General features: G+C 37.8%; 1 protein-coding gene and 2 pseudogenes across 1 annotated transcript; 2 read left to right on the top strand and 1 right to left on the bottom strand.

Moving 5' to 3' along the window:
• The first annotated feature begins 8,853 nt into the window (after positions 1 to 8,853).
• On the top strand, positions 8,854 to 9,279 carry LOC142521269 (uncharacterized). Its single transcript, XM_075624498.1, has one exon. The coding sequence runs from the start codon at positions 8,854 to 8,856 to the stop codon at positions 9,277 to 9,279; it is 426 nt and encodes a 141-aa protein (XP_075480613.1).
• A 5,197-nt stretch (positions 9,280 to 14,476) lies between these two features.
• LOC142520532 (uncharacterized) lies at positions 14,477 to 19,224 on the top strand (annotated as a pseudogene).
• A 2,560-nt stretch (positions 19,225 to 21,784) lies between these two features.
• LOC142520779 (uncharacterized) lies at positions 21,785 to 23,417 on the bottom strand (annotated as a pseudogene).
• Positions 23,418 to 27,192: the final 3,775 nt, after the last annotated feature.

Here is a 27,192-nt window from a genome sequence, read left to right as displayed (position 1 = left end):
ATGCAAGCACGCACTCGCTGCACCGATGAATCCTGGAAACATTTTATTTTGATGCATTAAAATGATGTTGATTTACCATTCATTACAGGAACAAAAAACATACTCAAGTGCTCGAATGTCAAACCTAAGGAGGCTGCACGCCCAGTTGCTATATCAACTCATGTTTTGTCCTTTTTACTAGAAACCTCTCCTTGTACAGAGTTTTTAAGTATTGAAATACCAAAGGTACGTATTATTTTCGGCGAGTTCAAAATTTTCAAAGGGAAACTGATTTGGTGAAATATGTGGATGATTGTGCTTTTGTTTCAGGTTCAATCGGACGATATTACAGGGTAAAGGGGTACTATAAAATCGAAAAGGTTCGTAGATGGATTAAAGAACGTCTTTTTATCTGTAGTTCGAGAAGAATGGTATGGATGAGTGATACTTGGTATGATATGTGCCAAAATTTTGGTTTGTTAAATGATAATTGTGTGCATTGCCCCCTGTAGTTGCAGAAATCAAAATATCATAAATTTGAATTGCATAGTTACGACAGTTATTTAGAACGCAAAGCGTAGAAAGGTGCACTGGACAAGGCACACCAGACATGATTTTTTGGAATTTACATAGATAAAGTGAATTTTTTTTACCACATAGCAACACAAATATGTTTTATAAAATATTACATAAACCAAAAGTCGATTTCAGTCGTTCATTGGATATTACAATAATTATTATTTTAGATAATTAATAATAAGGAAATATTTTGTAAAAATATAATAATGGGAACCAAGAATGACTATTACCGTTTGACATTCCCACTCCAATATCATATCAAACATTGAAGTTTAATATTGAAATAGAATATATTACAAGTGAAGAGTGATCCAAAAAGATCAAAGTACCATCTCTTTTCATTCAACGAAGAAGTCCCTGTTATATACAGTACAAGAGACCCATGTATTCTAGAGTGTGTGTATTATTTGTGTGTATTATTATTGTGGTGCATTATTGTGCCACGTGTGTTCACATCCAAGTAAGTATATATCTAATAGAATATATCTTTAATATATATAAATATAGTATATATCTTTAATTGAAGATATAGCTATATTTGTTTATTAACTAATAAATAATTAATGTGCCAAAAATCTATTAAAAATATTAATTTGTTTATTATCTATTTCTGATTAACAAGTCATATAATTAATTAATTTAATAATGTGTGTGTGCGTTTTTTTTTTTACCAAGCGGCTTATCTGTGTTAATTAGCATAAAAGAACTCCAATATTTATATTATAAAATATTTTTATTTGATAAAAGCATCGGTGATTAAATCGAGTTTGGCAAGATTTTGTATTTTACCACTCCAAGATCAATAATTTATAATATGTGATGTAAATATATTGATAATATACATTAAATTAATCATATTTCATAACTAATCGACCAAACAGGCGATCTTAATCCACTTAAAAAAAAATATTTGTTATTTGTTTCATATCCCAACATAAGAAACTCAACATGATCCGTTAGAGTAGATGTATTGCAAGTCAACTATTGGTTAAAGATTTTATTGACTCATGTGTAATAAACAATTTTATTTTAATATAATTTATATTTTATATTATTCTGGTATTTTATTTATTTGTATATCCATACAAGTTGTATAGATAGAGACTTTGAATATACTATAGTATTATTAATATGAGATTGTACATGTGTTGACAATCATGGAACACATATTTAAGTTAATGTATATTTTAAATTAGTTCCTAGTCGATTCAGTCGCATAAAAGAGGAATAAATGTCACTTGAACTTGAAACTAACATTTGTTATGTTGTGTACCATGTTTCATTCGTAGGGACATAGAGATTTTAAAACATACAAGATGAGTGATAATTTAATGAGTTCATTGAACAACCCTCCCTATGATTTTTCAGTGATTACCATCCATCGAGTGGATAAGTCTGTAATTATGGTAATACATCTGTTGTGCCTAATATTTCAGAAGCCCAAAACAAATTCAATAGATGAAAGCCAATTGTTATGTCCAGAACTCAAAGAAGCCCAAAATTCGGCCCAAGTGAAATTGCAGTTGGTCCAATGAATCAAAGTGATATCAGTTGCTGCCAGTGCCCGACGTGGAAGAACGTAGAGATGGGGGAAGGGAAAACTGTTGTGCGGAATGTAACAAAAGCAAATAGAATAATCAGAAAGAAGGCCCCAACAAAATTCACACAAAAATCTACAGCAACTTCTGGGCAACTTTGCTTTCATATCAGCGATCGTCTTCCATAGATTTCAGATGTTTATTCCAGTTTTTTGTAAAAACTTTGTTCGAATTTATAACGGCATAACATATGTTGATGTTGTTTATGAGTTCCCCCTTTAATTTCATTATATTCGTCATTTCAAGTTCTTATTTTTGGAGCCATTTTGAGGGAATTAGAACGAACGATCGAATCAAGATTCGCAACGTTTGATTAGAAGTCAGATTAATTCACATTTGGCACGAACACGTGCCTGGCACGCCCGCAAATTTTCGTGACAAACAAGTTGGCACGCCCAGTGGGACACAATGCCTCCAAAGCGTACTGAGAAGAGTGAAGGAATTCCTCCATCAATGGGGAAATGTCATCGCTCACAAGAAGAGTTTCAGGAAACTGATGCGGATGGAAGAACGGTGGAAATGTTAGTACACAAGTTCGAGGAAGAGAATATGAAGGAAGGAATTGATGTTTCTGGTGGTGGTGGGCCTTCGCTGAACTTTATGTTGGCCATGGAGAAAAATATCCGCAGTGATATCAGAGAAATGACCCAAACTTTCTCTACTGTCATGATGGAATTTGTGGCAGAAGTGAAGGAATGGAGGAAGTCTGCGAAGGGAGAGGTTGTTATACCAGAAAATGTTAAACTTCAAGAAACTGACGTTAAATTGCTGAAAGATCAAGGCCAAGGATCAGGGATTTCTCAAGCAGGTGAAAATCGCCGCTTGGGGGAAGCACGAGTTCCTGAATCTGCCAAGGAAGGGAGATACACTCCTCCGCACAAAAGGGATGAGGAGTTGGGGTTGAAATTCCAAAACTGCAGCAACAGTAAACAAATGGCTGGTAACGTGTTCTCTGTGACGTCTCCTAACTTACATCCAAAGATGTATGTTGATGGGGGAATGCGTGGATATTCAGCGCCAGGTTCGGGAAATAACACTCGGGGGGCAATATATCCTCCTCACCATTTGAGACAAACTCCAGCGTTGGATTTTGAGATGGTACGTGATGCGATTCAAGAGTTTTATGGCCCAAGAGTGAGGCCAATCAACCGACTAGAATTCCATAAACCATATCCTGATATTGTGGATCATGAAAACCCTTACCCAAGAGGATACCGCATTCCAGACTTCACGTTATATTCCGGGGAAGACGGTCAATCCAGCGTGGAACATGTGGCCAGGTTTACAATTCAGTGTAGGGAATTGGCAAATTTGGAGAACTTTTCTAATTACAAGTTACGTTTGTTCCCCAATTCCCTGACCAGTACTGCTTTCACATGGTATACAACATTACCTCGAAATTCTATTATGAATTGGCACGATATGGAACGTCAATTCCATACACAATTCTTCCGGACAGTACCTGAGATTAGTATAGCGGAACTGTCAAGGGTGGTCCAAAACCCGGGGGAATCTGCCGATGATTTCATTTGTAAGTTCAAGAAGGTGAGGAGCAGATGCCGTGTTTTCCTCCCTGAATCAGAATACGTGAAGAAGGCACAGCGAGGACTCGATTTTGAACTTAGAAAGAAGTTCCAAGGGATGGAATTCCGTGATTTTTATGAACTTGATGCCAAGGTATCAGAGTATGAGGAATTGTTACGAGAGGAGAGTCATAAAAGAAAGTCTACAGTGGGCTCTTATTTCCAGGAAGTGGAGGAAGTTGCATTGGCAGAAGTAGCAAACTCCGGATCACGGATTGTCCCTTTCTTGAAACGCAAAAGTGAAGAACTTTCCAAGAAAAACATTCCTCCAGTGCAAACACCCTATACTTTTGATGCATCAAAGACGGAGGAAATTTTCGATCACTTGGTGAAGGAAAAGTTTATAACATTCCCCTCAGACCACAAGCTGCCCACTAGGGAGGAATTGAAAGGAAGGGATTACTGTAAGTACCACAACTCCTTCAACCATAATACTAATGCTTGTTGGGCTTTCAAGAATGTCTTGCAGGAAAGAATCAACAAGGGTATCCTGAAATTCCCCGAGAAAAAGGAAGCAATGATAGTGGATGAAGATCCTTTTCCCCCGATAGCCAATGTGAACATGAGCAGTACTGATTTGCGCTTCTTGATCAATGAGAGGAGAAGGAGTGGAAACAGGGACATGTCCATTAGGCCAGGAATTACTATAAAGAAGTGTTGGGTGCCTCGAAAAATGATGTTTGAGGTTAGGGAGAAGAAAACAGAAACTTTTCATGGGAAAGATCGCTATTACAGTGGGGAGGATCTGCATTATACTGGAAGGAATATGAGGTATGACAGGGAATCCATGGCCAAAAGGCCGGAGAACCAGTACCTCAGAAGGAGCCCATATTCTTGGTCGAGGAATAACGAGAGAAGAAGTGGCCAGCAGTCATGTCATAAGATAACACAGAGGCCATCTCTTCTGAGCACCGATAAAAAATATGAGAGGAATTCCCGCTTTGTTGTTCCTCCCAGAGCAATCCCTGATGGTGTATGGAGGCGAGTAGAACATCCAAAATTCCCAAAGCCTCTTTCTAGAACCCAAAAACGACGTTTGTTGAGAGAAAAAGCCGCTGAACGTAGGTCTGGGGTAGAGGAGTCATTTAAAGAGAAGAAAAAATTTGGGAGGAAGGCTACTGAAGATAATGAGGAGGAAGATGATGATCTATTATCGGAGGAAGACAGTGAACCAGTCAAGAGGGCTACTTTCAAAGTGGGGCATATTTTGGTTTCATTTGAGTGTGCCACTGGCTCGTTAATGTTTCCAGAGGAATTCAAACGCAAAAGGATGTGTGAATCCGAGGTGTTCGCTGGAAATCAAAATGGTACACAACCTGTTCAGACTGATATTTTCAATGAAAGCGTCGGTGTTTTTGTCGATGAAGAGAAAAGAGTATTGATGAAGCGACCCATTTATGAAATGACTCAGCATATCAAGCCACTCTATATTGTAGCGCATGTGAATGGAAAGCCATTGTCTAGAGTGTTAATAGATAATGGGTCTGCTGTGAATATTTTGCCGTACAGAATTCTTCAGAAATTTGGGAAGAAGGTGGAGGATTTGATTCCCACCGAAGTTTCCGTGGCGGCTTTTACTGGGGAGTCTACAAAAACTTTGGGATTATTGCCAGCAAACATCACTGTAGGGTCCCGATCTTCGTTGTCAGCTTTTTCGTGGTAAATTCCAGTGCAAGTTTCCACGCTTTGTTAGGAAGGGATTGGATTCACACCAATCATTGTGTGCCATCATCCATGCACCAGTTGCTGTTGATGTGGAAAGGAGATGAGGTGGAAGTGGTACAGGCTGATTCACAGCCGTATCAGTCAAACTCCAACGCAGTAGAAGCTAGATATTATGATAGAGCCTTCGGACCTATCAGAATTCGTGATTACAAGGTGAATGGGCAGCAAGGAGCAGTCTACATGGACACCAAGAAAATAAGGGAAGCAGTTGAAATAATTCTAAAACCCACTGCCATGGTCTCTCCTAGACCCATGGTTCGACCTATTATCGAGGGGGTCGATGATTAAGTTCACTAAAGAAGAAATGGAAGTGGCTGCAACTTCCGAATGGAAAGCCACATTGCAGCAGCTGGTGAGTGAAGTACAATCTCAGGAATTATGGGACATTGATGGAACTGAAGCAATATTTGAAGATGAATTTGATAACGGTGAGGAAATAGAGTTACAGCTGGAAGATTTAGTCCTAGCTCCGGCACATATGGAAGATCGACAGCCGGAGACTCAATACCCTTTGAAAGAGGTGAATCTGGGGACTGTGGAATGCCCTAAACCCACGTACATCAGTGACTTATTGGAGGAAGAGATGAAAGGGGAAATAGTGAAACTTCTCATGGAATTCAAAGATTGTTTCGCATGGGAATATGAAGATATGCCGGGTTTAGATCGTAAATTGGTGGAACATCGACTACCAATTAAAGATGGTTTCAAACCATACCAACAGCCGGCTAGAAGGATGTCCAAGGCAATTGAAGCAAGAGTAAAAGAAGAAATTGAAAAACTACTCAAAGCAAAATTCATTCGTCCAGTAAGATACACAGAATGGCTGGCAAATATAGTCCCTGTCATGAAAAAGAATGGGAAGCTTCGAGTTTGCATAGATTTCAGAGATTTAAATTTTGCTACCCCGAAAGACGTTTATGTCATGCCAATAGTTGATATGTTAATCGATGCAGTAGCAAGAAACGAGTTGATGTCATTTATGGACGGTTTTTCAGGATACAACCAAATAAAAATAGCCGAGGAGGATGTATCCAAGACAGCCTTTAGATGCCCTGGAGCGATCGGCACGTTCGAATGGCTTGTTATGCCATTTGGATTGAAAAACGCGGGGGCAACTTACCAAAGGGCCATGAATACCATTTTCCATGACATGATCGGTCAGTGCTTAGAGGTATACATTGATGACATTGTTGTAAATTCTAAAAAAGCAGCAGATCACCTTGGCCATCTTAAGAAAAGTTTTATAAGGATGAGGTAGCACAACTTGAAGTTGAATCCTTTGAAATGTGCTTTCGGTGTACAGGCTGGGACTTTCCTTGGATTTTTGGTTCACCAGCGGGGAGTAGAGGTGGACAAAAATAAGGCTAAAGCCATTATGGCAGCGATGCCACCGAAGGATAAGAAGGAGCTACAAAGATTCATCGGTCAGGTAAATTATTTAAGAAGATTTATTTCAAACATGGCAGGTAAAACTCGTGAATTTTCTCTATTATTAAAGTTGAAAGACTCGGAGGAATTTAAATGGGAAAAATGTCACCAGGAAGCCTTTGATAAAATAAAAGAGTATTTGTCTAAACCTCCTGTTTTGATGCCCCCAAAACATGATTTTCCCCTCAAATTGTATATATCGGCCGCTCAGGAATCTATTGGGTGTCTTTTGGCACAAAATAACCAAGAGAATCATGAGCAGGCCATTTATTATCTGAGTCGATCATTAACAGAGGTGGAGGTTAGATATTCAGTCATAGAAAAGCTGTGTTTGGCGTTGTATTATTCATGTACTAAATTGAGGCATTATCTGATTCATTCAAGAGTTTATGTGATTTCGCAGAAAGATCTTGTCAAGTACATGCTTCACAGGCCTGTTTGACTGGGAGAATTGGACAATGGTCACTGGCATTGGCCGAATTCACTTTGATCTATTGCCCACAAAAATCGGTGAAAGGCCAAGCCGTTGCTGATTTCCTAGCAGACCATCCTATGATTGATGTGACAGGGAATGTGCCAGGAGATATACCAGTTTTCTGTATTAATCAGCCTTGGATTTTGAAGTTTGATAGGTTCCAGCACGGAGAGGGCATCAGGGTTGGAGTCGTGATAACATCCCCAACAGGAGTCAAGACGGCTTTGTCAGTTCAATCTGGACTTTCCATGCACCAATAATCAGGCTGAATATGAAAGCACTAGTGATTGGTTTGGAAATTTTGCGAGATTTGGGAGCTAGAGATGTGCTGATTATTGGGGATTCCCAGTTAGTCCTCAAGCAAATGTCAGGGGAATATAAATGTTCGAGTTTGACGTTGGCCCCTTACTTTACTGCTGCTTCACAGCTCCTTGATGATTTTGAGATGTGACATTCCAACATGTGCCAAGGCAAGACAATTGGGAAGCTGATGAATTGGCTCAAATTGCTTCTGGTTTAAAGATGTCGTCCGAGCTCACCCACAAACTCTTGTTGATACAAAAAAGAAATCACCCTTCTATCCATCAGCGAGGAATACAAGTGGATACCTTGACATTGATGTTGACCTCGCTGGGGATTGGAGAGATGAAATAAAAAATGCATTGAGGAATCCTGAGCAGAGGTTGCCTCATGGTTTGAAGATGAGAATTCTGCATTATGTCTTGATGGGAGATGAACTGTACAGGAAAGGATACGATGGTTTATTGTTGCGGTGTTTGGGATTTCCCAGAGTCCATGAGAGTTATGCAGCAAGTACATGAAGGAATATGTGGGGCACACCAGTCAGGAATCAAGATGAGATGGCTAATCCGCAGACATGGCCACTACTGGCCATCGATGTTAAAAGACTGTATAAGATATTCGAGGGGTTGTCAACAATGTCAAAAACACGGAAATATTCAGAGGATACCAGCCGATGAAATGCACGCTGTCATAAAGCCGTGGCCATTTCAGGGGTGGGCCATGGATTTGATAGGTAAAATTTATCCTCCCTCGTCTAAAGGACACTCCTTTATAATTGTGGCAACCGATTTCTTCACCAAGTGGGTTGAGGCTCTCCCCATGAAAAAGGTAGAGCAGAAAGATGTGTTCTGTTTGTAAAAGAACATATTATTCACAGATTTGGAATCCCGCAATCGATCACTACCGACCAGGGAACTATGTTCGTAGGGTCAGAAATGAAGGAATTTGCCGAAGATTACGGAATCCAGTTGATTAATTCTTCACCTCATTATCCCCAGTCCAACGGTCAAGCTGAAGCTTCAAACCAAGTATTGATCAAGATGTTGAAAAGGATGATGGAAGACAATCCCGAGATTGGCACCGACTGCTATCAGAGACTTTATGGGCTTATCGGACCTCAAAGAGAAGTGCTACTGGTACAAGCCCTTTCACCTTGACTTATGGGCATGACGCAGTATTGCCTATGGAAGTGGTAATCCCTTCTTTGAGAGTGATGAGGCAGAATGATTTGGAACCAGAGATTTACACGGAAGCTATGATTATGGAACTTGAGGATTTGGATGAGCTGAGAATGCAGACATATAATGCTTTGATGCTTCAGAAATCCAAGGTGGCCAGAAGTTACAATAAGCGTGTGAATAAGAAAATATTTGAAGAAGGAGACGTGGTTTGGAAAGTGATTTTACCCCTCGGGACCAATGACAGGGAGTTCGGCAAATGGTCACCCAACTGGGAAGGGCCATTCAAAGTTCATCGAATATTAGATGGAAATGCATATTGGTTGGCAAGTCTTAATGGGGAGCCACATAGAAGGTGCATTAATGGCAAATATTTGAAGCATTATTACCCCAGTAGTTGGGTAGGGGTGTCAGAAACAAAGGGTTCATGAAGCTGGATGAGAAGGAGTTGGTACAAAGTAGGCTAGATGGCCACTTTGTTTGAATCCATTGTATTAACTTGTAAAAGTTATTGTGAATATGCAAGGAATAGGCTTTAAGCCATTCCTTGGCAAACTTATTTGTAAAGAGTGATGGAGCATTTGTAAATAAATAAAATACTGGCTCGTGGAGTTCGCGGTAGTTAATTTGGGTAGAGTGCTCGTTTTGTTAGTTGGCCAAATCGGTAACAAACGAAGTTCATTTAAGTGCATGTCTTGAAACTTCGGTGAGTTTTATTCAAAAATTGTGGTTTGGCCGTTCATTGGGAATGTATGTTGATTTGCGTTTGCTTGCATCGTTATTAAATGTTCACTTTTTAGAAAAAATTTTGGCAGAGTTTCGCTTGTAAGTATAATATGCCAAAAATATAAAACACCTGCAAACAAGCCCCAAGCAACAGATATCCAGAGAATAATGCATTATAACAACAGAGCTGAGTTTCTAAACATTCCCCAACATTCACGAAAAAGAAAAAGAACAAGCCAAATCATGGCAGACAGGCGCAATATGTCAAGAATGTACTACTCTATAGTCCAGAAAGTCCACAAAATACCAAAACATAAACCAATATCGCCATAAAGATGAGATGGAGTCTTCAAGAGAAATCAAGTTGACGTAGCTCTTCCCACTTGGACAAGCATTCAACCCGAGTCTGCTAAGCCGTTTTCAATGTATCCTCCCACTGCTGTTAGGCATGCCTTTGACTTACCAAATTGTCGCCCAAGCTTTGGATGTCTGCCTTGAGTCTGTCAGAGGAAGTCTTTAAAACCTCACTGTCATGAAGGAGAGTTACCATATCAGCTTTGTGTTGGGCGATTTCCATTTCTAGCTTCTTCACCAATTCCTCTTTGGCGTCAAACTCCTCATTTTTCTGATGTAAATCAGAAAGAGCAACTTTCCGTTCGGAGAGCGTACCATCTAAAGGTCTTTTTTGCTCCTTGAAGTTGTTCACCTCGAATTAGTGTCTCTGAACATATAGAACTCGAGTCCTGGAAAGCTGAGAATATGTTTGGCAAAGCAGCCAACACCTCATGAAGTGGGGATGACGAGAAATCTGGGCTGCTTTTCAGGATAGACACAGCAGATAAAATGGTGGTTTTTTCCATATCCCCTAAGGCGTTGAGGTTCATATTCAAGAAATGCTTCAGTGAAGCTTTTGCGGTAGCAAGCTCCAAACCAGAGGGGACATTCAAAGAGGAGGCCATATGAGAGGGTCCTGACTCCAAAAAGCTGAAATCAAAATCCAAAGTCTCCTCTACCAAAGAGACCATCGCTCTCCGTGCCGATAGATCCTAAAATGCCAAGGAGAAGGTGAGACACAAACAACAAACTGATAATTAAAGAGGGAGTAGAATGGTTGTTACCAGAAAGTGGGAGCCAGCCGAGGGAGATTTCTCTGCCACATCATCGGAAGAATTCCCGGGGAGAACTTTCCTACGCTTGAGTGAGGCCAAAGGAGTGGCCAAAGGGACATGCTCATCCGACTCGGTCTCTGCGGAAGGGCTGGAGGTTGAGGAGGAGTCAAGATTTTCTATTGTCACAGGGCCAGCTGAGGGAATGGAAGTGAGTGGTTGGATTGCCCGAGACAATTGAGCGGTGGATCGGGTCCGCCATCTTGACGGCGAAGGAACATGTACTTGTTTCACTTGAGCAGACGGAGTCACTTGAGTAGGATTTGGTTTCCCTCCTTGCCTTTTCTATCATTCCTTGCAACCGACAGATCCAAGGCTTGTCGAGGACTTTGAGGGTCTACATATCCAAACATATAATATTTAAAATATGAGAGTAGCAAATCATACAAAAAGCAGGAGGAGATATACCTGATATGTCCAGCTCTGCAGGGATAAGACAACGGTATCTTGTAGTCCACCATGCAAGGTAGTCATCAGAGACTGAAATGGGGGCCTCCACAACAGGGGTCTTAAAATATTCGGCTTGCTCCGATAATTCGATCAACGATAGTGAAGTGAATTTCTTTTGAGACAACTCCGCTTTTATCATTTCGTTCAGGGGGCGAGGCAGATACAATGCGTTTGAAGGCACGGTTGGACACAAACCTAGCTGGGAGGGGTACAAGGTTGGATTTTAAAACTCAAAAATATGGGTACTTTGATCACGTGGGGACACCCCGTCATGTACTAGGAAACGAGGATGTAGGGTGGCAGTCCGCACATTTTTAACCAAGGAAGATACGTCTATCGCTTTACTGGTAGCCATATACCCAATCCACGGGTAATCATCGGCTGTGATCGTAAGGAAAGGAGGCCGATGAACTGCTCGAGAGAAGGGCAGAGATCGCATAAAAGTACACACCCCTGCAACAGTGAAAGTACTCTGACAAGTTATGAGTTCCTTCCATGACAACCTCTCAGAAAGAAGGCCGGGCGGGGATTTCAACTCAGGAAAGTAAGAGAACAGCCACATTTGAAGAAACCACATAACCCCATTGAGTCTAGAGAGGGGCACATCATTCACGGCAACGTTCAACCAATGGTAGATCGATCCCAAAAACATTACACCAAGACCGTGTACATTTCCAACGCTCAGGGACCTGGCAAGGGCCAAGTATTCCATAGTCGGCTTACCAGAAGAAGGACAAAAAAGATACTTACATATCAGTACCCACATAAAGGATATACGTTCTTCGCTGGTAGGGGAAGTCCTCTTGAGAGCGCTCCAAGACCTGATAATCTGAGAGTAAGAAGAAGGACTCCAATATTGTTCAGAGAGCTGAGGTAAGTCCCGGGTATCCACCAGGCTGGCAAATTCATTTCCAAGAACGGGAAGACCAGTGAGATGCAAAACGTCTTGAAGAGTGATGGACATAGGGCCACAGGGGAGAATGAAAGAATTACAAGGCGGTGCCCATAACCGAATGGCACCCTCGATGAGGTCTAGATTAAAAGTACGATCGGTGGTGGACATTTGGATGAATTGGTAAAGGCCATGTTTTCGCCACATTCTCCCATCAAACTTTTTCAACCTCTCAACCCAAACATTCCAGTTAACATCTCCCCTGGGCAAAGATTTAAATTTGGCAAACTCAAAAGGTGGTACAACGGTGCGATTTAGCAGTAAAGCACTTGGCTCAAGGATGGAAAGAGGAAATAGCATGTTGGTGGCCTCGAGGGATAAGGGAATATGACTATAGGAAGGATCAACGGTATGATCAAAGGCTTCCACCAAGTTAGAATCACCCTCAGTGATCATCGAAAGTCTGCAAATGGCATAAGATTCAAAGTAAGGGGAATTAATACTTAACAAAGTACACCCAGACAAAGAGGAAACATACACGGGGGTAGACATCCCAATAACGAATTCATCGCTAAGCGTAGAGGATTGGTTTCGATACGCTGACGAGTGTGCGCCCACGAGTGAAAGATCACCGGTTATCCCTACAAGGTGAAATACGAAAGGCGTTTCACGTCCAGACAAGAAAATCGAAGAAATATACATTGGTACTGAGAAGAATCACGTGAGCTAAAGTTGCGTATCTAACAGACAAAGAGGAATTGCCAATGTGCAGTAATCATCCTTATGAAGCACTCAAGAACACGTAGCCACACAGAGCAATACTCCAACATAAATTTGAATAGACACAAAATACCATCCAATCGAATCAACCGAGATAATGAAACAAAAAGAGGGATATCTATATGTTCCTTGTAGTTGCCCGGACGGTGGACGGCGAGTGAAGGAATCACAGACCCGTGAAGAGGAGCTTACACTATTTGGATAACGGCGTGGCGATGAGAGAAAACCAAGAGAGGAGAATGAGGGTGGTGGTGCACGCGGTATATCACAGACCGCGGCTCCCAGTAAACGAAAGGATTTGGGCGATGGGCAAAATCGAGGAACGTGGAATGATGAGGCAAATCGATGCTTTTGTTATCCAGCGTAGGCGAGGAGTTGGGGAAGAAGACAATGGAAGGAACGAAGGGAGTGTGGAGGATTTTTAGGGATTTGACGCGGGGATCGAGGAATAAAGTTTGAAAATGAAAGTTGAGAAAGAAACATAAATAAGCCAGGATCTTTTATTGTGAAGGGATTACATTTGTTAAACTCATTTTGAAGACTCCAGGAAGATCGGAATGCTTGGGAAATGTGCGAAGGAATTCCATTTGTTTTGAAAAGGGACATGCGAAAACATAGCCAAATTGGCCCATGGGCCAAATTGGCTACGAGGGGCAATTGTTGTGCCTAATATTTCAGAAGCCCAAAATTCGGCCCAAATGAAATTGCAGTTGGCCCAATGAATCAACGTGATATCAGTTGCTGCCAGTGCCCGACGTGGAAGAACGTGGAGTGATGGGGGAAGAGAAACTGCTGTGCGGAATGTAACAAAAGCAAAAAGAATAATCAGAAAGGGACCGACAAAAAAATCAACACAAAAATCTACAGCAAAAACTCTGCAGAATTCCTTATCAATTTTATGCAAAATTTCTCTTATTGCTCCGTTGTTTATTGTCATTTCCAGCAAGCATTCTATAGATTTTAGCAATGTCCATCCAAGTCTCATGTGAAAGCTTTGTTCGAATTTATAACGGCATAATAAATATTGATGTTGCTTATGAATTCCTCCTTTAATTTCATTATATTTCTCATTTCACGTTCTTATTTTTGGAGTCATTTCGAGGGAATTAGAACAAACGGTCGAATCGAGATTTGCAACGCTTGGTAAACGAAGTCAGATTAATTCACATTCGGCACGAACACGTGCCTGGCACGCCCGCAAATTTTCGCGACAAACAGAAACATATATTAATGTCATATTTTCAATGTTTTGTAACCATCTTCGTCTCAAAAAACATATATATGGACTCAAAGAATTCAAAATTATTATTTTTAGATCAGATAGTTCAAACACATTTTTTCTATAAGAATTTTTTTCAGCCTTAAGTAGGGATTTGGAGATTCAAAGAAAATTTACTTTAAATTTAATTAACTTATAAATTATTATTTGATAATGATATTTTTTAAATATTTTTTAGTTTAAAAATGTAGGGCTTCGTGTACTTCGATATTTATAGTGTGGGACATATGGGCCGACCATGGCCCAGTGCTGACGTGTTTGACGTCCAAGACCAATAATATTTTTCGGACGTCAGACCAATACTAAACACAGAGAATATTATGTTTCGAGTCCGGGCCTTCTACAAATCATATTTGATTTGATGCCTCATCTTGGCGTCATTCATCATCGGCCGAAGATTTCATCCAATCTTATTAAGGTTACGGTTTCTTGATTGAGATTTTTGTATCTGTGTATTGTTTTCTTCGGATTCGAAGAGCCGAAGATTAGGGATTATTCCATTTCGGATTCTGTTGGGATCTACGAACTTTTTTTTGGGCAAATGGTTAATTCTGAGAAAAAGCAATCTGGAAACAACCGACGGTGTGAAGATGATAATCGCGGGGACCGTAATTTCGACGGAAATGATTCCATTGACGAGTCGTCGTCTGGTGCTGAGACGTTGGCAAACGCGAATCCGTCGATTGTGCGGAGGTTGACGGAGATATTTATGGAGGATGGGGATGGAGATCTACTGCTTCAGACTAGCGATAGGGAGGATGGCTTTCTGCAATGGTTTCGCGCTTTGGATTTTCAGGTGATGGTGCGTGCCGGGCGGATGAGAGGTTGAAACCTTTGCTGAAGCTCAATGTTTCCACTGGGGCGGCTGAGGATCGTCTGCTAGCTCATCTTAGTCAGGTATGTGTATGCTCGATCGGTCGAACTAGATTTGCTTGTGTTGCCTGTTGCTTTCAGATAGGGTTTATGGGTGTGGCAGGTTTTGGATCCGGGATTCGTATCTGATTTGATGAATAATCAATTTGTTGAACTGATATTCATTAATTTACTAATTCTATAATGAAACTAATTACATGTAATTGTATTGACTTGCATTTTGTGGTTGTGATGCTTATATACGAAGTTGTTTGATACTGAACTTATAATTGAGTTTTTCATTGCCTTGTATCTCTCTTCTGATTGATTCTGACCATTTTTGTTGTATGAAGCTTCTGCTTTTCTCAGTTTTGGGCCACTGACTTGTTTCCTATTTGTCGTCTCCCAGCACTTTGAACCATCAGAAGTCGCTATTTTGGCCAGGTGCCTGTGCATACCTCTTGTTTCTATTCGGGTGGGAAAGATCGAGAAGAAAGGAACTCTTTTGTCTCCAACATCGATAAGGTAGTTCGTTGCACGCATTTGTACCGTTTCATAACAAATTATATGGTATTATATGGGCAAAGTTTTGATCACTTTATCTTGTGCCGTGCCTAAGAATATTTTCTTTCACAAATTGTGATAGTTTTTGTGATTCGGTGGTTCTTTTGGATGTGAGGGATAGACAAAGGGGCCTTTTTACTTGTTTGAGTATATGGGGTTGCGTAGAGACAGTGCATCGAAAAATAAATCGGAGTGCAAGGAGTCACGGGTGAAAAAAATTATTATGAATTCTGACATGATGTTTGTTTTTTATACTCCCCAATTGGTAATCATTAGTGACACTTACTTTTCGTTTTTTGTACAACTAACTTATATACTTCTGTTATAACATGCAAGTAACGGGTCTCTAAATACTCTGCCCAAATAAATTATAGGAAAGTGTGGTTGTAGTCTGTTGAGGCAATGATAACCTCATTGGCTTTTTAATCAATTTTTTAAGAATGTAATTTGAGAAGTCAATTTTGTGTTATGTAAACTCTTTTGCCAATTTATCTTTTGGCAGAAATGCTATATGGGAATGAGTTTCAATTTTTACTTGTTGTAAAGATACAATATAGCTTTGTAAAATAATGATAAACCAGCTTTATGTTTCCTTAGGCTGTTGATTTGTTGTGATAAATTCTTAACTTTGTCCAAGTTCAATTTTATGTTGCCAAACTTGCTTTTTTCCATTATGAATGATCATCTTCCCTTTCATTTTGTAAGAAGTGAATCATTTGTTTTTTACATATACATCTATTGGTGTGCCTGTGTGCGCTTAATTATGCATATTGATGATTTTAATTAACAATTTCCAATTTGTTGTATGATATGGGTCAGTTTCCAATTTGTTATATGATATGGGTCTTCGTATTATTTTTACATGCCAAGTGACTCCTAGGATTAGAGAGTTGTGTTATCATCTCTGACCCCGAACATGTTGGGGTTCATTTTTGAGTGTCTTGTATGTGCATTTGCAGACCTATCTAAATCATCTCGGCACTACATGCGGGAATCTTCTTAGATCCCTTCATCTTGATATGACTTTACATTGCTATGAGGTGCGCGTATGACATGTGAAGACACCAGGGAAGGTTGTTGTGGTGTATATATTCTTATATTGGTTATCAAGGGAGATTATTGCTGACTTCTGTTATATGAAAACCTCATATGAAATCTGATAAACTGAATCAACTTAGTGAATATATCTGCTTCAGTATGTTGGCGTCATTTCCTTTGTCTTTTAGATCATGTTATATCTCTTATGTGCATAAGATGTTTGTATTCGCTGAGATTTCTCATTGATAATATTTATGTTTAAGAAATTAAAAGAATAATTTGCTGACAAGGTGGTATTTAATATGACTTTATTCGTCCTCTACGTTTGATCATACCGTCCTTACGAAGTGCTGTATTTTATGTTGTAATGGCTAGATATTTGGCCTTCCAAGTGAGGATATCTTTTGACTTGTAGGTAAATTTGGCGTTATACTATAATGATCTCTGAAATAAGAAGAATTAAAGGTAGCTTCATGATCTTATGTTAATGTATTATATTATATCTTGCCAGAATTGTGTCCTTTTTCATACTACATTTTTATCTTTCTCATATAGTACTTTTGCTGTTGTGTAACTATTCTATATCTATCGTAATTCTTTGCTTTAATAGTTTGGTTAGTTTTACCTTATTAATTTGCTGTTGTAACATCTTAATTTGTACGTTTGGTTCTTATCACATGCATTTGGCTACTTTCCTTCTCTAGATATTTGATTATTTTTTCAGCAGCATGCCCGCGATGATATGGATGGGACTCCTACGTATGCATGGGCTTTGATCTTTCGAAATTGTTTGCACAACTTAAATTCTATTTGATCTATTTTTCCCTCTGTTCATTCTTATGAATGGAACCAATATATCTGATGGTTAGGTTTGGGGCTTATTTAATAATTTGCTTACTTCCATGTTCTAACTTCTAAGCCGTGGGTTAAATTGGTTGTGAAAAAAATTAAATGAAAACTTATTGAAACTGTCAATAACCTTTTACCTTTATCTGTGAATATCTTGGTACCTAATAGAGAAAAACTTTAGATTCATGCATTACTTTGGAAGAGGATTAGATAGTTTGTCTATCATCTTAAATTTTGGACTCAGATCACAACTCACATTTTCGTATTGTTAGTTGGAGTCAGGAGACGTATGAAGTCTTGCACATGCCTATGACAACTCTCTTTTACTTTAGAATTGATATATATTGTGATATGCTTCACGCTGGTGGTTACTTTTCTGATCCTTTCGTTTGTGTGGCATGTTGTACAGAGGAAAATTATGCCTCTCACTTTTGCCAACTTCTGACCTACGCATCTCATTCTATGGTGATGATGGTTCTGTGGAGAGGCTGGCAACATTTGCACCAAGGCTCAATGCACTGCCATTGAAATTGAAGAGATCTCTGCTGACAAATCTGGAAGATCATTCTTAATAAAGATTTCAGATGCTGTGGTTTGTTATTTTGGTGCTCTGAAAAATCTAAGCTTTTGGGAAACGAATTGCTAAAAAATGTAAGATCGTCAATACAATTCATATATGTTCTAATGTTTTCTTGTGTAATTAATATGATTCCTCATTCTGCCTTTTTTATGTCTGTCTAGATGAAGGATTTGCTAATGAGAAAACCTTCACTTACTGAACTAAGCGGAATTAGTGAGTCACGTCTGAACATTTTTGCAACTCATCTTCATGCTTATCTCGCGGGATCAGTTGTAACCAGTACTCAAGTTAGTGGTGTTCTGTCAGCTTCCTCTGACAGCATTGATCCTTGCGAACAACATTTTTCTCAACCTTCCTCAACGTGCCAAAAATTTTCCTATGTCCGGCAATGTGGCGGGCAAGGATCAAAGACAAACTTAATCTACCAGGGTAGCCTCAGTCCCAAGTCTAACCAGTTCAAGGAAGGCATGTCTAAGAGTGTGTCTTCTATGAGGAGTGCTGCCAGAGAGAAATTGAAGTGGTGTGTGGAGAATTACGTTTCTAATGTTGAAAGCTTAGCTCTTGCTTCATCAAACAATTTTGATCCATCTAGTACTAATTGCTTTGAGCAAGACAGAGTTTCAGAACCAAATGAAAGTCGTACTTCAGCCGCATTCAGTTTGTTGGAGATACTTGGAAAATCCTCGGAGACTCCATTTTCAGGTTCAGAAATACAAATTCCTTCTTCAGGCTCATCTCACTTGTCACCTCAGTATTGCTGGTGCCCTCCTGTTGCATCTGCTCTACAATTCACTAAAGGAAATTCACACCTATCTATATCAACTGAATCACTATCTCTGCCTCCGATTTCTTCTCTCCTATCAGCTACTAGACAGTCCAGGCTTTTAACCTCAAATCAATCCCTAAATATAGCCGAAACTCCTCTAGATTTTCCTACATTGCGCCTGAGCCTTTTGTCAGGCTGCCAACTTCTCAGCAAATTCCTACGTTTACACCTTTGATATGTGATCCAATTGTCCACATTCCAGTGATTGATGTCTGTTCTTCTGGCCAAGGGTATTTGGTCAGTGCAGGGCCTGCTATTTCGACCGCAATTTCTGCATTAAATCCAAATCTTGTGGGCCCTCTTCCAGATGCTGAATCCATGTTAGAAAAAGGTGCTAGGGAAACGCTTCGGATGCTCTTAAGCGGCTCCAGCCAACCCATTCTCAGCTTCTTGATGTATTGCCTTCCATGCTGAGCAGCAGCGATGACAAGCAAAATGTGATTGCTGCTGGAAGCCGGGGGTCTTTATAGTGGAACCATCAACCTAGATGTTTTAACGCAAAGCTTGACGACTATGGGATTGGTTTCATTCTCCGAGAAACCAATAAGAAAGTGACATCAGTAAAGGATTCGGTGGCACAGATGATTTGATTGATCAAAAGGAGAAACCATCCAACTCTGGTATGCCGCATTTTGATGAAGGGATTGATTGATTTCGATTCGAGGGAAGATAAAATTGAAATTGTCTGGTTTTGGGAATTTCAGTTTTTGGTATAGAATTGTGGATACGTGGGAGTTAGTTATACTGTCAAAGTAGTAAATCATTTTGAAATTTAGTAGCATGTGGCCTATTGTATAAACCTCCATTTCTTGTGCAATTAAAGAGCAACATTAAAAAGAAAACAGAATCTTTTTTAGTTATGTTTCTTTGTGGTAAACTTCATCTCATTCTGTCGCCCTTTTTATCGATGTTGCGATATGGTAATTTTTTAGTGGTCCAAAATGAACTTAAAATAACAAAACCTCGTGGCATGACATAGCAAATATCAACAGTTGATAAATGGAGGTGACATAGTGGAAGTTTACAATTATGACTTGTGCGGCAACTTTTAACTAAAGTCGGGCCACCACCAACTCATTTTTCTAACCGTCTTCGAACTGATCATACTTGATACTAATTTTAGTGAATTCCAGAAAACATTCTGACAACAGCCACTTCTTAAATGGTTGGAGGTTTTCTCCATAGGTATACGGAAAAGTTGTATAAATAAATTTGCTACGTACAATAGTATGTCAAATAAATATATTTGACACCCTATTCGCACCTTTATTAAATACATATATTTCGCATTTATTTTCATAGAAGCTCGTGAAACATGTTGAATTTCGACCTACTTGGAGCCTTGAGTAGCAAAAAAATTTCGAGCTTTAAACAAATCATATTCGAATATAATAGATTCAACCAAATTCGAGCTTTAAATGTTTCTTAATATCCGGCTCGGCTAAACTCCTATCTTCTACCTCTCTTCTTGTACATGTATATATTACGAAATGCGGTAACTTGTAAGTTTGTAACTCGACAAATCCTCTTTTTACATGACAGATATGCTGACAACAGAGGATAGGGAGAATGGTAAAGGAAACATGTACATCTCACAAGAGTAGAGAATGAGGAAGATAGTCCCCGAGATCATTAACATTATGCAGTTCAAATTTTTGGCAACGACAATCCTAGCCTCACTTGCATCTCAAATCTAATAGCGCATATCATATATCAACCATTATGTTCATTCTTCAATAATGAGCTTGTTACTTGATCTGTTGGTGAACAGGGACTGTATACGTGCCATCTGATAAATAAAAGCTTTCATCTTGTGCAACATGTTACTGCGGAAATGCAAGAATAGCAAGTGCATAACAAATAATTCAGTTGAATAATACAAACCACACATCAAAAAGTAGAACCTTCGCCTGATACAGGAACCTCTAGCAGAAACCATTCAGGCAGCTCGTTGCAGGTTATGTTCCACCTAAACATACAGTAAAATAAGCCACAACAGTTGTATATTCCATTGCTCCACAACTGACAGTGGTATCATTATGGCATACAAAAGTTTCATAGCTCAATTTTTTCAAGTCCATCAATGACAGGTTCGCCTTATTTAAGCCTCCATCATGCACGCCACTTGCAAATAGCAAATTGTGTCATAATCTTGATCATTCAATTCACCTTTAAAAGCATCTCAAAGTTACTCGCCTCCCACAACTGACTAGCAAAGCACTCACCTACCACAACCGATGGCATACCTGGTAGCATGCAAATATAATTGACTTCTGCATAAGATGAAAACATGAAAACATCCAAACAAAAGCTGAAAACCTAAAACAATGTAGAGAAAAACATGGCCGAAAGAATCAGCACACAACATGACATGTTGCAAGGACTTAGAGACACCATCTATGGCTAGCATATCATACATCAAACAGGTTAATCTGATTAGAAAAAAAAACATGACAACACAGCCATCCAAAATTGCATCGCTTCCGTTCGGGGTACATCAGACATCTCATCAAAGGAATTCAACTTCAAGACAACCACAGCCTAGTACATCTCTACAAAGTTGTTAGGCTCGTAAAGACCATGTAAAAGGCAGGTTATTTCATTGAAAGAAAATGCCATACGCCGGCTCCAATGCCACATTCTGTTGCCTCTATTAAAGGCAGTCATAAAAAAAGAAGAGATTTTTATGTTTCAAAATGCCACAAACAGAAAGGAGATTATCTGAAATAATCCTCCACTCTATAATGAAATTTCATTTGATAGACTAAGGAATAATTCAATGCATGAACAAGAATAAAAACAAAGCAAGGATCCCCAATGTAAAGAAGAGACAGACGATCGTGCAGTCAATCAATGAATACATCAACCCACTAAACGTGCTGAAAAGAATAACAGCAACATTAGCCATGTGAGGTGAAAAGTACAGCATACCATCTATCTTGGTATATTAAGCAAGGTCTTTGCTTCAGTCTCTCCTCCTGCAGCTCATTGCTTATGTATTGTCCAAGATATCCTGCTTTCTCTATTTCCAGCACCATCCTTTCGATCTCCTTCTCATCTGGCAGGTGGCACATGCGCAAACAAATTCATTTTCCCTTCTCTTTCTCTCCGTCTCTCCTTCTCTTTCATCCTCTCTTCCTCATCCAAACCTCTTCCTCCTCAAATAATATGCTGGACACATTACCCACGTCTGCCACCTCTCCACTCGTCACCTACCCTCCTTGCCTCTTTCTTTATCTTTTCCATCTCCATCCAATCCGCCAGAGCTGCAGCCCTCATTTTTTTCTCTGCTGGCCTTCCAACTTCCTCCAATATCCCATCCTCATCATCCCTATAACCATAATAGCTTGCATCTATTCTTTTAAATGTCATATCTGCGGATAATGTGCATGACTACATTAGCTCAAGGTCCCATTCACAATAAAATAAAATAGCAAGACGATGTCAGTAAGATAATTACACAAATCAGAAAACCCATCATGACGTCCGTATCCAAAAATTTACAATCAAAAATATTCAGTCGTCAGGATGCGAAGTTACACTCTCACTTAAAGCAAAAATCAAACAAGACAACCATATAGAATCCGAGTTTCCTAACTTATATATCAAGTTAGTCAGTAATATAAAGGCGTCTATGGCCAACATTGTAGTCCGGCTCTCTGAATTTAACCATTCATTAATTCAGAAACCTGTTATTTGTGCTGTAAAAAGTATACTAAAGAAGTTTACTTGAGACAATCATCTCATAAAATGTAACATTTTATGCACCTTATGATTGGACTGTGTACCCAATAAATTTTTAAAAAATGTAGCCAGCTCGAAAAAAATTCCCTTGGTTTCTAAATGTGCAAAGCAAACAAAACCATTATCATAACAGGAACAATATATATCACTCATCATAAACTCAAAACCTCACCCCTAATCCACAAAATAAGAAAACACACACAGTGCCTCAATTCTTCACTCAACCAGCAAACTTGAACAAAAAAATTACCGTGTACGCCTTTTCCGCAACTCAGGCGGCTTCTCAAACAACTCCTTGACACCGGGCAACTTCTTAGCCGCCCCAAAATACCTATATCCCGGCCCACGTCCACCTGGATTCGGAACGTCCACAATGTTTCCATCTAAATCAGTCATCTTCGCTGAATACCTCGCGTGATTCGCCCCCCCAAGCTCAACAATGCGCCTCTCCCAATGCGTTTTCTCTAATCAATTTATTGATCTCGTCGTTCAAGTCTCTGAGCCGGTGCTCTCCGAGACCTTCGTTCTGGATTTCAGCAACTTTTCTCCCGATTTCTCGCATGATTTGCTGGCGCCACTTGTCAGCCTCCGCCAAATCTCGGCACTCCGACGCGAGGTAGGGGCGGCGTTCTTTGGGCTTCTTCTTCTCATCCTCTTTCATGGAAATAAAGCGGTTCAGCATCGATTGAGCTTTCTCCTCGTTACGAGCCATGGCGGAACGATCGAATTATCGGTGATTTACGGTATCGTCTCTGGTAAAGATGGATTCGCACTCACGAGACCAGAGGAGGAGACTCTAGGGTTTTACGATTATACAACAAATAAATAAATTTAACTAATGTTATATATATATATATATGGTATTTTGGAAAACATTTTAAAAATTTATTATTGTATATAAAATATTATTTTTTGGAAAATATTCTAAATTATATTTTACAAGAAATATAGAAGCTAACGATGGTTTTCATTCCAAAAAATGGTAGAGAATAGCATATCAAATTATATTTTAATATTACTAATATTTGTTCAAAAAAACTAATATTGTTTAAAAATTAACTAATATCAGTCGCGCACGTACGTTCGATTAATTTAATTATCGACGACATTGAGTTTTTTTTCTAAACAAATCGAAGCATCTAAATTTTTAACGAAACAAAAAAAAATTTTGATTAATTTTATTAACAGAATTTAATTGAAATTTAAATAAAATTGACAATTGACTAGGTTTATTTGAATGTAATGCAACTCCATAGGAAGGAAAAAAAACAGAAATAGAAAATTTAGAAAATCGGTTATTTGGTTTATTTGATTTTTCTAAAATAAATAATTGAAATTAAATCGAATAAACCGAAATAATCGAATTTTTCCAAAGTTAAAACGGAATTTTCATATGAACGGAATATGATTTTGAATTAAATCAATTCTATATATTACTCTTCTAAGCATTTCATTCGTTTGTGATTGAAATCTTCATGTATGTTTTAGCATTTATTTGAACATGTTACAACTGAAAATAATATATTATAATTCGAATATTTTGTTCGACGATTTTTTTTTTTTTTTAATGATCTCAAAAAGTACAACGGAAAGAAAAAATTTATAACTACTTTCAATGTTCATGTTCATTCAGCATCATCCGAAATCGCGATAATTTTTTTAAAAAATATTATGTGAGACCAATATCTTGTAGCTATGCATTTACTTTCAAAGTCAAACAACTTGGATTATGACATAATTTATAAGAATTATTATTGGCCTTATAATTATGTTTCACTAAGGTCTAAATGTTAGGTAATCACAAATATTAATAAATGTCCACTTGCCAAATATATGGCGCCATAGGTGACTTCAACATAATTAAATTTAGTTGATCCCTACTGGATATTTTAAAAAGTATATTGTATGTGGTCCTCCTTTTGTTTGATTAAAAAATTATATAATTTATAATATCTATTATCCAAGGGGTTTTTTGATTACTGGTATATATCAACCAACCAAGTATATTATTGTTAAAGAGTAATCTCGCTTGATAGTCTCGTGAATCTTTATTTGTGAGAGGAGTCAACCCTAAGAATATTCACAATAAAAAGTAATACTCTTAGTATAAAAAGTAGTAATTTTTCATGGATGACCTAAATAGGATATTCGTCTCACAAAATACGATTCGTGAGACCGTCTCACACAAGTTTTTGTCATTGATAAAATTAAGAATAAAGTTTTTTTTTAAAAAAAATAGTTTGACAAAAAAAAATCATCTTATTTGGAAAACAACTTGCACTAATTCAACTTCTAGAACACAATACTTTTCACAAATTAGCTAATATTGTACTACAGATGCTTTTTGCTTTTCCAAAAAGTTATTGGCTTTTTTTTTGTTACATTTTATTATTATTGAAAAAAAGTTTCCTGTAAATGTATTTTTAGAAGGGAAGCTGAGGAATATATATGATAAAGATTTGGTTTCATGATTAGAAAAATTATAATTTTTCTATTAGTATTATATAATATATGATTATTTTAAAATTCTACAAGAATAATTAATTGGTTTGGAATATAATATAATTACACGCTCACATTTGTGAGGGAGCTTTGTATACATAGACGTAGTTGTCGGTAAACAACATTAGTTAGGTAAATCGTATTAGGAAATTTTGTTCGACAGATTCACCGAAAATTCTTGATATAGAGGGAATCAAGTTTTAGCTATTGATTAACTGTGTTTGCCAGTTCCACTAATTTGAACACATTATTGTGAGCTTTTTTAATAATTATTTGATATTTGATATGATATCTCGTCGAACATAACTTTGAACGAACAAGCAACTAGTAACGTCCGAAGGGATGTCAGAATTGGTGAGCGCTTGGTCAGTGGTCAGATGTTCAATTATATCTGCCAACACATCTTGGATGAACCTATCACACTGGACGATTTACCTAGCTAACGAGGTCGAAGCTGTTCCAATTTGAAGGCAAACAAGTCATCCGACTCAGGTCCTTTTTTTATTGGAGGCCCATAATTATGAAAAATATATATTATAGTAGTGTAAATTGATACTATTTATTATTCTTGAGCTTTTTCTTTCCTAGCACAAAAAATTATTTCATGCCTTTAGTATTAATTTTTTGATGAACAGGTCTCTTGTGAGACGGTCTCGCGAATCTTTATCTGTGAGACGGATCAACCCTACCGATATTCACAAGAATTTGTAACACTCTTAGCATAAAAAATAATAATTTTTCATGGATGAACTAAATAAGAGATATGTCTCACAAAATACGACTCATGAGACCGTCTCACACAAGTTTTTGACTTTTTTATTACTCATGGACCTCTTAAATGTATTTATAAAATTTATTATTCCTAGATCTTTTGATAATTTTTTTCTAAATAAATTTATTTTCTTTTGTCCAATATAAACAAAAAAACATTTATTCCCCAAATTTATTATACAGTAGTATAATTGGACTAAAATAAAAACTCATTTTCTAACTCATTAGGGTTGTCTGATATTAATGATGACGATTTATTTCATTGTTAACAGTTCTCATTACCAAGAGAAATAAATCGGAAATTGTTGTAGTTAATTACTTGAAAAAAATATATGGATATTTACCAAATGCTCACATTGCTTTAAAAACCTTGTTGATTATCATGTTTACATTTGTAAGTACAAAACAAAGTTTCTCAAAGTTAAATCTCATAAAAAAAAGTTCACTGTCGACCATGTCTCAAGAAAAGATTGAATGGATTGGTTATATTATGAATTGAGAAATAAATTACTAAACAATTTGATTAATTTTTTTAGCTCTAAAATTGTAATACGAGTTGTTTTATAATGATTATTTTGTATATGTTTTATCATATTACTCAATCACAATAGAAATATTTTAAGTATTGTGCATTGTTTGGTTTTAATATTGTCTTTAATATATTAATTTAATTTGAAAAGGTTGTTATAATTCTAAAAAAATGTGAAACACACATAATGATTAAGGGTTTCTTTATAAAGTAAGGCTCAGAGCAAAAAAACTTTAGGATCGGCTCTGAGCATGGTTTACACACTGTTGAATTAGTCCGAAATTTTACCCAATACATATCGAAGAGTAGCGTTGCTGGTTCCTATATCATAAAAACTAGTAATTAACAAATCACAAAATTTTCACACACACAACTAGCAATTAACAAAAAAATTCATAAAGTTTACTTATATAGTATAAATTTTATAGGGGTGTGAATTTGGGTAGTTTCGGGTTGGGTCGAATTGAAGCATGGGTAATACAAAAATTTTCTCAACTTGAACCCGACCCAAATACAATATCAACCCGAAAACTATGAACCTGAATCTGAACTAACCCGGAAAACCAGATCCACCCGACCAACCCAAATGTTTTTTAAAAAATATTTTTTTTAATATATACGTATGCAAACATTAGTATTTTATTATTTAACAAAATAATTAAATAAAAATTCAAAACACATAATAAATATTTTAATTAAATACATAATAACAAAATATTACCTATATATACGATTGGAATTAAATATTTAAATTTAAGAGTTCAATAAAGAAGCAATTTTTTAGGAATTATAAATA

Source organism: Primulina tabacum, chromosome 12 (assembly GCF_025594145.1).
Source record: "Primulina tabacum isolate GXHZ01 chromosome 12, ASM2559414v2, whole genome shotgun sequence".
In the NCBI taxonomy this organism is placed as follows: domain Eukaryota; kingdom Viridiplantae; phylum Streptophyta; class Magnoliopsida; order Lamiales; family Gesneriaceae; genus Primulina; species Primulina tabacum.
The sequence above is the reverse complement of the archived record's forward strand: the minus strand, read 5'-3'. Positions and strand labels throughout refer to the sequence as shown.

Bases quoted from the DNA above. Each gene is read 5' to 3' on its own strand.
- LOC142521269 (XM_075624498.1), top strand. From the start codon at position 8,854: ATGGAAGTGGTAATCCCTTCTTTGAGAGTGATGAGGCAGAATGATTTG.